The 10,245-nt window shown below is 47.8% G+C and overlaps 2 protein-coding genes across 2 annotated transcripts; one reads left to right on the forward strand and one right to left on the reverse strand.

The window, feature by feature from the left end:
• The first annotated feature begins 1,009 nt into the window (after nucleotides 1–1,009).
• LOC123125545 (uncharacterized) lies at nucleotides 1,010–2,697 on the forward strand. Its single transcript, XM_044546015.1, has 3 exons — nucleotides 1,010–1,896; nucleotides 1,980–2,132; nucleotides 2,231–2,697. Exons 1-3 carry the CDS (start codon nucleotides 1,156–1,158, stop codon nucleotides 2,492–2,494), a joined length of 1,158 nt encoding a protein of 385 aa, XP_044401950.1. The 5' UTR covers nucleotides 1,010–1,155; the 3' UTR covers nucleotides 2,495–2,697.
• Nucleotides 2,698–3,463: 766 nt separating this feature from the next.
• On the reverse strand, nucleotides 3,464–9,694 carry LOC123122810 (uncharacterized). The gene is made up of 8 exons (XM_044543159.1): nucleotides 9,394–9,694; nucleotides 8,830–9,296; nucleotides 8,516–8,749; nucleotides 7,349–7,563; nucleotides 7,037–7,209; nucleotides 4,888–5,423; nucleotides 4,646–4,718; nucleotides 3,464–4,166 (listed from the first exon to the last, which is right to left on the reverse strand). The coding sequence occupies exons 2-8, from the start codon at nucleotides 9,208–9,210 to the stop codon at nucleotides 3,682–3,684; spliced, it is 2,097 nt and encodes a 698-aa protein (XP_044399094.1). The 5' UTR covers nucleotides 9,211–9,296; nucleotides 9,394–9,694; the 3' UTR covers nucleotides 3,464–3,681.
• Nucleotides 9,695–10,245: the final 551 nt, after the last annotated feature.

The following is a 10,245-nucleotide window of genomic DNA, read 5'->3' on the forward strand; positions in this document are numbered from 1 at the left end:
CGACGTGGCCGTCCTGGAGATGGACGTCGACGTCAAGGAGGATGTGCCGGAGGAGGTGGTGGAGGAGGCGCCCCTCGCCACGTGGAACCCTCGTCTGGATGGCCAACGGTGGAGCTTGTCGTGCACGGCGCCGGAGATGGCCGACTCGGTGGGTGTCGGCCCATGGTCAGCCACACCGCCGCGGTCACCAAAGCACGAGCAGGAGCCACGGGAGGAGATGGTGCAGGCGCCTCCGGCACAGGAGCCCCCGGTCTGGCAGGGGCCGCCAACCCACCTGTGGTAGCCACCGCCCTACGTCGACCTCACCGACGACGACGATGAGTAGGACGGTGACTCCTGAAGATGACGACGGCCACCGGCGACGAGCCTTTATCTACTTCTTTTATGTCTTTATTAAGTTTTAGTTTAATTAACTTTGGTACTATGGACGTATGGACGTTTTATGTTTATATTTATGTTTTGGTATTATTTGCAAGTTTATTTTCTTTTTTTTTGGTAAAAAATCGAAGTCCACAATCCGGACGGTTTGGGACGAGACGTGTCCGTTAGACGCACCGATGGCCGCACGACCGCAAGCGGACGGCCGTGTCCGTTTTCCTGCCCCAAACGAACGAAAAACAGCCAAATCGGACGTCCGTTTAGGATCGTGTGTAGAAGTTGGCATGAGGCCATCCAGAAAGACGGTTGTGAGGCCGCAAGTGAGTACGTGTGGTGGATCCGATCCGGCCACCGGTGCGGGCGCATGGATAGGATCGAATACTCGCTCTTCCAATCTGTCCCAGTACCCGGGGCGTTCGCCAATTAATTTTCTATTGATATGATGATGCCAAGAGATCAGTAAAAACAACTTAACTGCAACAGAAACAAACAAACTGAACCTGTGCTTACGGATGAAATAAACTGAGATAGTGATTGCACACCCCCCTCGATGCGTCTGCTCTTCCGTGTTCGCAACTCAGAAGTGATTAAAAGGGGCAACAGGCCCTACCTGTCAGCGCCGCAACAGCCAACACAAGGAAACTCGGGTCGACCGTTGCTCGCGGATGCCGTTGGCGTCGGGCACTTCCCCTCCATCCACTTCAAATTTCGAACCCCTGCCCTCTCCCTCTCCGCCCCCAATCCACCGCCGCCGCCTCCCCTCATAGCCCCCGATCCATGGACGAGACCGGGAGGGCGGCGACCCCGATGGCGAGGAGATCCGCCTCCCCCAGCGCCACCCCCACCACCGTCACGCCCGGCTCCACCGCCTCCTCCTGCTCCTCCAACTCCGACCCCGCGGCGGCGGCGCGGACGCCCCCGCCCGCCTACCTCGTCCCGTGGGCGCGCCCCGCGGGCGGCGGCAGCGGATACTACCCCGGCTGCCGCAAGGACGCCAACTGCGCCTGCGAGATCTGCCTCGCCAGCATCAACGCCACGCGGGACCTCCTCCCGCCCGAGGCCGCCTCCGCGCGCCGCTGCTTCGCCGCTGCCGCCAGGGACAGGAGGCCCGGGACCCGCTCGCTCTTCCTCGCCCGCGACGGCGCCGCCACGCCCGGGTCCGCCGTCACCGAGCCGTGGACGCCGCCGCTGCGCTCCACCGCCAAGTCGAGGCGGGATGCGGAGGCCGCCAAGGCCCGGAGGTCCTCGTCGCCCGACTGGGCGCTGTACGCGCTGACGGTTCTTGGGTTCTTGCTCCTGCTGTGGGTGGACACGGGGCTCGTCCCGGAGGTCGCGGCCAGGGGGTTCGGCCCCAAGCTGTCGCCGGGGGCCGTCGCGCGGATGGGCCGGGAGGCGCGCCTTGCGCCTGCAGGTCTGGGCCACAAACTGCGCTCCTTGGAGCGAGGGGTCGGGCAGCTCGTCGGCGCCGACAGGATCTCCAACTGCAGCTCCAAGGATTCCGTCTGGCGACTCCAGCAGGTTCGCCCTTCTTGCGTGTCAGTCACCTTACTGAATCTTGGCTGCAGAGACGGTTTTTCATTGACGAATTCTTTCCCTTGCAGAATGATCAGCATTTGTTCCATTGGCGCTGCTCGCTATACAAGTCGGCGGCAGAGGAGGTCAGCATCTGGGGGAGCCCTCTCCGGAGCTCCGGCCTGCTCCCGTCTACGCTCTCGACACGGCACATCACCATCCTCTCCGGCAAGGTCACGGAGGTAATCGACAGAATCTCCACTATCAATCCCAACATTACTTCATCACCCGAACCACCAGTAGCAGATAACTGAAATCCATGTCTGGTATTTGTTTGCAGTGGTCGGACGGGAGCGTATTGCCGACGGTGAGGGCGAGCAACGGCAGCTCCTGGAGCTACCGGGGCCGGAGCGCAGCGGCGGTGCTGCTGGAACCAGAGACGTGGGTGCTGGAGTACCAGAGGAGCGTGCTGTTCGAGGGGACACGGCTGCTACCGGCCACGGTGGAGCTGCTGGCGTCGAGGTGCTCGGAAATGGCGAAACGGGCGCGGCGGAAGCTGTCCAAGAAGCGGTTCCACGGCGGGATCCAGGCGAAGCCGACTTGACCTGCAGACAGGGCGATTTTTAGCTTTAGCATGTTGGATCATCTCATTTCCTGTGAGATTGGTAGGAATATCCCGTGTTCTTTTGGTTGTAGTGATGTGTACTGTCTGCTTTTTCATCGGATCAGCTCGTTGATTAGTGGCTGATCACGGTACCTCTACTATGAATGCATAATGTTTGGAACGTACAACCCGGTAGAATTTCAGGGGAATTTTGCAGTTGGTTGGCATTGGTCAGACAAACTTCGGTCATGTTTGGAACATAGGAATTCAGGAACACTAGAACAGAAAACCACAGATATACAGGCATGGTACCCAAGAACTACTGTTTCCTTCCAAAATCCTTGTTGGAATTTCAGAGGTTTATGAGCTACTTTTCATCTGAAACAACACCTTGAAGGCTTTACAGATCGAAGGAATGGAAATCCAAAAATATATACAAAAAAAATTGTTTAGGAAAGAAAATGTGAAAAGGAGGATTCTGAAGCATAAGTGGTTCAGAATGAAAAGAAGAATTTTGCGAGTACCCTATGCGAATGATGGCAGTGTAAAGTGGAGACATATATAAAAAGACTAATATGAGCATCGTTCCTATGATCCAAATGCATCTAGGTCTAGGGAATAAATTCCTAAGGTTATTTCTTTGTTCCAATGGGGCCGAAACTCTTCGCTGCCTAAAGCTTACAAAAATCTTAAATCTCCAGCGCTAGCAAATAAACGACAGGAGAGCTGCATCAAAATCACTTTGCATAGCAGCTACATGAATGAATCCTACACAACACAATTCCAAGATAGACATCAGGGAAACACGCAACTGAAGCAACAAATGCAGGAAAGGGGTATAGTATAGCCTCCCCTGTTCCAGGTTGCCAAATTTGCTCCATCTCGCAGTTGCGACAGCAGCAACCTATAACTTGGTTGCACCATCATATCGACAAATCACAGAATAAACACAAATTACCAGCATAGTCATCAATGAACTCTGAATGTACGATTAAAGTCTGAAACTGGTAATTCAGATGTTGGGGGACTCTTCCTAGAGCAGCAGCCTGACGGTGCGCCCGCACGGAGAGAGCAGCACCTTGGTCGGAGACACGTATACAACAGTACAACAGCACAAGAGACAACATACCCAATGTACAGTTCAGGGTAAACTATGGTATCTAAGTTCAAGCTAGTCAAACTTTGAGCTACTCCGCTGGTGGCGGCAACCCAAAGTGCTCCTTGATGTTCGCCGGTGCTTTCCGGAATCCCTTGGAGATTTTGAGCATGGTCTGGAACTTCTCCTCCTCGCGCTTCACTTGTTCCACTCGGTTAGTAATGTTGGAGAGAAGCACGCTGTAGCTTGAGATATCGGATACGGGGTTAGGATCTGCAAGCTGGGACCTGTCTGACTCAAGCTGCCGATACAGACTGAGGATATAATCTTTCTGAGAATAAAGCTTCTGCTCTGCCAGCCTGTATTCTGCTTCCTGAGATTTCTTCAGTTCTAGAAGGGAATTATCTATCTCATCCTCAAATTTGAGAGACATCTCGGTGTGATCACCAGTAATGAAAATTGGAACACTTTCGGCAGCCCTCTGCAGCTCATTATCAACCATTGGATCAGTCAGATATGGGTACTGTGGCTCAGTCCCTAGCACCGTGACACCAGCGACAGGTGGGGAACTTTCTTCTGCATGAGCCATAAGAAGAAAAGAACCCAGTTATGGACAAGCAATATGTGAAGCAAGAGCAGCAGAACACCAGAGATACAGGCTGTTCTTTGCGTTCTACAACATTCAGTCACATGTCATAATTCAAGTTGTTCCATGATTACAACAAAATATAAGGATTAATCATTTCTACAGCAAAGAAGAAATAACAGGTATGATAGAAAATACTAAAATCAGCAAGTTACAACTTACATAAGCTACCAAAGCATTACGTGTCCATAGTAAAATATGATGCGTGTAGGCAAAACCTCAAATGGATTTAATATCATGATCCTACAATTTCTGCATAATCTACAGAGTTTTGGTTTATTGGAATTACATTGAACACCAGATGTCCTAACCATTACAACTAGGTTGGGACCTTTTATGATTATCTGAAATCCCACAAAAACATTTCGCCCTCAAAGTTCTCTTAATTGCACTAAACAATAAAGTTTACCTGCATTCAGTATTGGCATGCCATCACTATCCTCCATATTCCATACTTCAGCAAGATCAACCCCATTATTCACCTGCATTAAACAATACACTATCAAACCATAGTCTTGGACTACTGAAAACAAAGTTGTACACCCATGCGTATTAGCACCAATCAGAGGACCAATCAGAGGAGTGCTGGTACTAACCAAACCATGGTACCTAACTATCATACTGAGATCTAATAAAATACATCACACTCACCTTTTCCATCACTGATGCCATATAGTCCTCCAAGCTTTTCGCTTGCACTTGTCTTGAACCACGCAAGATGCACAAGCCCATATTAAGGATTGGCTCAATCTCACTCCTCGATCCAAGAGAGCGACATGTTTCCAGCAGTTTCTCCACATGCATCATCAGGTTAGTTTTGTTGTCACACCGCCTGCAGTAATATTGCACATCCAACCCGATGCTTCCTCCAACAGTTCCAGCCATGAAAATCCTCAGAGCACAGTCAAGGTGGGCAAGATGCCCACAGATGTAGTTCTCTGCCACAACTGCCTCACACTTGATGTAACTATAACCTCCAAAGGAATTGTTAACAGCCTTGCCACAGAGAATGCAACAGCATGTACAACAGAAATCAGGATGTACGCAGCAGATGTCACAATTCCCTGCTGGTGATGATTCAATAAACCCTTCTTTCCCAAGATTGCATGCCTTATTCCGAGCCTTGCATGGTCCATCAGGATCCGCCAGGCCATCTTCAGGTTCAACACGTTCCACTTGAAGAGTTCCTGGACATATTAAGGTGTTACAGAACTGCACAAAATGAACAATCTACATTGAAATAACAGCAAATATGCAAATGCAATGACGCTTCTCTTTTTCTAGCGTCAAGACAGACGAATCAGCCTATCAAATGAAAAAACTATTTTTTCCCCTTATGTCATGCCACTACATTACCAGACAAATCCTCACGCATTCTCCAGGTTACATATGAAGAAAACTAAAAAAGAAAAGTAAAGCAGAAGATTAATCCAGATGATGAGGAGAAATGATTTGCTTCCGTTTGTGTGAGTTAGGATTGGGGGAAAAGCACCGCTTGAATGAAGAGAACAAAGCTCACCGTCACTTGGGTTGAGAGCGATAGGTAAGACAAGGGCGCGAGCAGAGCTCTGCGCAAGGGGAGGGAGGGACGGAAAGCGCCACTGCTTCAATTGGTGGTGCCGCACAAGGTTGAAGGAGAAGGGAGCCATCAAAAGTGGTAGGCTGGAAGGAGATGTAAGAACTAGAGTGGCGGCTAGGGTTTAGGATTTGAGGAAGAGATAAGTTATACAGACAGATATATATATATATATATATATATATATATATATATATATATATATATATATTGGACATGTTGACAAGCAAGGGTGGGCCTAAGGCCAGGGCTATGAGGACTCTAGCCCAGGTCCAGTTCAAGTGCACACTGGGGAAAAATTGCTGAAATATACACAGCTCAGCAACCTTTTAAGCCCAGCTCAACCACCTCGTAATTTTCTGGGCCCAACAAGACATGTAAAAACAATATGGAATAAAAACTAATCCTGATACATGTACATACATAATAAAATCAAACATGTGCATCTATTGAAAATAAACTGAACTTAAAGAAATTCCCTGGTTAGCCATAGACCTAAAAAAAAGGACCGTTGTCAAATTTATATGGGTACAACTAATAGGCTGCACAATAGAGATAATTGTAAAAGAAGATACAATGCATAAATAGCAACTGCAGATGTGGAATGCGTAACAACACGTCTGTGTGACCCTCATACTCATTATCTTCATTCTTTCCCGTGTAATTCCATAGGTAATGTTGCCGAATCATATTGTTATCCTTTATATACAGTCAAATGTCGTGTCAATGGATTATCTTGTCAGTAAGAGGTCTACTAAGTGGTAAATAACAAAGTCAATGGTGAAAATTCAATGAAGCATAGAAGTATGGAATGGACATGCATATGATGGAGCTGCTGCAACATGTTAGTTGTAACAGAGCCGTATACAGTTGCAGGAAAACAACGGACTTCACTTATGAAACAAACCACCGAAAACATAAAGATATAAAATAAAAGCTAATACTGACATACAATAACCGAGGTGAATAGTGTGTACATTCAAGGAAGTTATTTAGTAGATACAAGAGAAGAGAATAAAAGAACCTCGCACCCCAGGTATGTATAGTAACTAGTGCTACCAAGTTAAATTTCTTCCAAAAATAAGTCACACAGGTGGCCAAACATAAAAAAAAGGACCAGCATGGAAGAAATTGCTCTGGAGTGGTAAAAATCATATGTATTGATTTACAGAAGCACCCATTACTCATTAGATGCTACACGCTACAGTGGTTTTAAGGTCTAACCTCTTTGAATCCCGCCTTCTGCAGCAGGGATCTTCCATATGAACATAGAGAAAAATGTGCTAGGATCAACATCTGGAAAGTTGCTCTTGATAAACTCTCCAACTTTCAGTCTACTTGTGAATGTCGTCTTTTTACCAGTAGCATCACGAAAACGCGAGGGTGGGGCAAGATATCTGTACAAAGTTAAATCCACAACGTAAGTCAATATGCTAAAGCTAAATTGAGAAATTAACCCTCTATAAATTTCTGCATTTTTTGCTTGGGCAAGACTATTAAAATTCGGCCTATTGAGGCCTTGATAAAAGCATTTACCTGTCCACCCAATGCCCACCTGCAGCAATTCTGTTCCCCACTTTCCATTGCCACTGATCTCCAGGAGACGGCCAATTTTCAGGAGCATAGGGCAAACCCTTGCCATATGCATTACCATGAACAGGTATGGCAACAAGGCCATTCTCGCTTTTGCACAATTCTGATAAATCGAGTTCCCCAATTATGTTATTTTCTGCTACCACAGCACCAGGCAGCTGAAAGAAACAAGAATCTAATCAATGCATAGCTCAAATTCTACTTAACTCAGGAGATATTAAGATATACGTTTTCCAAGAAATCACGTTAAGAAAATGCTTGAAATTCATACATTGGAGAAAAGGAAGTTCTATTTCATTTACCACTAGGACATATTTACGGTGGTTCGGATTTCTTAATACAATAGCTTTTTCCCCATATAAAGTTGAGATATATTTTAACACTCACTCCATTAAGATTAATACAAATACAATGGAAGCAAGTTGTTATTCATGGCCTTAAGGTTATGTAAGTGTATCACTCTGCCGAACAATACTGGTGAAATTTCATTTCTAGGAGCAAAGGGCGAACTCATTCACAAGTAGAAAGTGCCATGGGAGAATATCCTAATTACCAAGTATATTCAAATATAGAAACACAAACAGGCCGATTCAGATAGCTACCTTGCCCGGGTAAATAGGTTGACAAATTAACAACTTGTTGTACAAGCAGGCAGCCGTACCAGAATGGCACAAGAACATGTAGATTATGAGAGAAGTCACACCACAAAGCTAAAAGGCATAACTTATTGTGCTTCAATTTATCCATGTTCTGATATTCCCATAAGCATCCAGTGAGCAAAAGACCCTGATTCAACTCCTGCTCGGTCCTAGCCAACTTTGGCACATTTGTTGTTTGGCAAATCATGGCTTGCCATATTAACTACGGCAACCGAATCACAAGTCACACAATAGTGGCAACTGAATTTAAGACATGCAGGTCATAGCGCTAAGGAAACATGGTAGACCATAAATCTACCGATGAAGCAAACATTTGTGGTTTGCCTAAGAAAGTGATAACCTAAAGTTAGGCACTGAAACCAACACCATGTTAAGCTTGCTTTGATCAGCAACCATAACAAAATAAAATGCACCATTTGGTTGAAAACTATTAAGCTTCAAGGATCGATACCTCATTTTTATCCATTACTTGATTTGAACCTTGGACGATTGCTAACTCAAAGCCATTTGATGACGTCTGTTGACGTTGAGGTCTATCCTTTGGCGGTTCTATTCGCGCCTTTTTTTTCGAAGGACCTTTCGAGTTCTCAGAAGCCGGAGGTGCCCTATCCTTACCAAATAACTCCAATAACCTATCGTAATGATCAATGGTCTTCGTCATCCATTTCTTGGCTTCTGGTTTTCTCTACAAGATCACAGCAAAAAAAATTACATCAGCTCAGCAAATCGCAACACATATATACATTTGATTGGTGGCACACAGACCTCAATGAATTCCCTCCAGACTTGAGGGTCGGCGTGGAACCTCCGGGTCGCCGGGTTCCATTTAATCCCGCTCTGCTTATCGAAAAGGTTCTCGCACTCATGGAACATGTCCTTGACATGCTTGAGACGGTTCTTGATGTTGGACCTGTCGATCACCACCCCGAACCTCTCGCCGACCCCGGTGATGACGCTTTCATAGGCGCCGGTCAAGAACCTGCCCTCGGCGCTCCTGTTCCCAATGTCCTGCTGGTGCATGAGCGCATCGATGAGATACTCATTCATCTCTTCGGTCCAAATCACCATATCCCTGCCGTGCGGCCTGGAGGCAGACCCTCCATTGCTGCCGCCGGAGCCGAACTGGTTGGTGGAGATACTGGTCATCTCCCCAGGTCCCGACCCCAGCGGAACCCCTCCGACGACCCCTGGCGCCGGGGGCGGATCTAGATGGCGTGCCGGGCGCGGAGCGGCTGAAACAGAAGTTGTGAGGTTCAGTGGGACTTAATAACCGGTCGCTGGATAAAATCAAACCCCACACCAAGAAAAGAATGAACAAGGACCGCGTACGGGGTATGGACGGCAGGAACGCGACGCGCCGACGAGGAAGAACGGGAACGAACGGGAACGGCGAGGGCGGGCGGGGATGAGGCGGTCGCCGGGCGGAATTGGGGCGGGCGGCGGGCGACTCTAAGGCGGCAGATGTAGGGCACGGCGGTGGGCGGCTATGGGGGAGAGATCTGCCGGACCTAACGATGGAGAGGGGATGAGATTTGCTCCTCGCGTGATCTTACCAGCGAATGGGGGGAGAGGAGAGGAGCGGGGCAGCCTGAAGAACAAGGGGAACCGGGACGGCGAGGGGGGTGGGGGGTACAGACACTGGTAACTGCAATCGAACCAAGAGACACGTTGAGAGTGCGCTAGGGCATGTATGTAGACGCCCTTGTAGAATACTCTAGAGCATAGGGTCTAACCGTATATGTATGTGAGTGACAACCCATGGATTGTCTCTAGTTAGTCAATTTTAGCAAGCAACCATATGTATATACAAATATTAATTGCATAGATGGTATTATCGATATAGCAGCGAGGCCACCGAAAAATCTTTGAGATGACTCGATATCTATCTTCTTCCTTTCCCCTGTCTTCCAGACTCAACAACCATCATATTTGGCATTAGTTATCAACAACCCACATAGGACGACTATGGCACATGTCCTTCGTATCAAAGTGATGGGTGGCAATGAAACTCTTCTCAACCAACAAAAGTGGCAGGGGCACGATCGTGGATGCCCAGTCTTTTGCTAGGGTTTTGTTCTCGCTCTTTGTTGTTGATTTCGCCCCATAGGTCGATGTTGTCATATTACTCCTCCAGTTCTTGTGATGTGTTAGTCCGTGTGATCTGTATACCCCCTATTTCTT

The sequence above is a fragment of the Triticum aestivum genome, chromosome 5D (genome assembly GCF_018294505.1).
Source record: "Triticum aestivum cultivar Chinese Spring chromosome 5D, IWGSC CS RefSeq v2.1, whole genome shotgun sequence".
NCBI classification, from domain to species: Eukaryota; Viridiplantae; Streptophyta; class Magnoliopsida; order Poales; family Poaceae; genus Triticum; species Triticum aestivum.

Coding starts and splice junctions, on each gene's coding strand:
- LOC123125545 (XM_044546015.1), top strand. CDS start 1,156: ATGGACGAGACCGGGAGGGCGGCGACCCCGATGGCGAGGAGATCCGCC. Junction 1,897..1,979: donor CCGTCTGGCGACTCCAGCAG/GTTCGCCCTTCT, acceptor TTTCCCTTGCAG/AATGATCAGCATTTGTTCCA. Junction 2,133..2,230: donor TCTCCGGCAAGGTCACGGAG/GTAATCGACAGA, acceptor ATTTGTTTGCAG/TGGTCGGACGGGAGCGTATT.
- LOC123122810 (XM_044543159.1), bottom strand. CDS start 9,210: ATGACCAGTATCTCCACCAACCAGTTCGGCTCCGGCGGCAGCAATGGA. Junction 7,564..8,515: donor AAGTAATGGATAAAAATGAG/GTATCGATCCTT, acceptor TGTTTCTTTCAG/CTGCCTGGTGCTGTGGTAGC. Junction 5,424..7,036: donor AGAAGGCGGGATTCAAAGAG/GTTAGACCTTAA, acceptor TAATATGTCCAG/GAACTCTTCAAGTGGAACGT.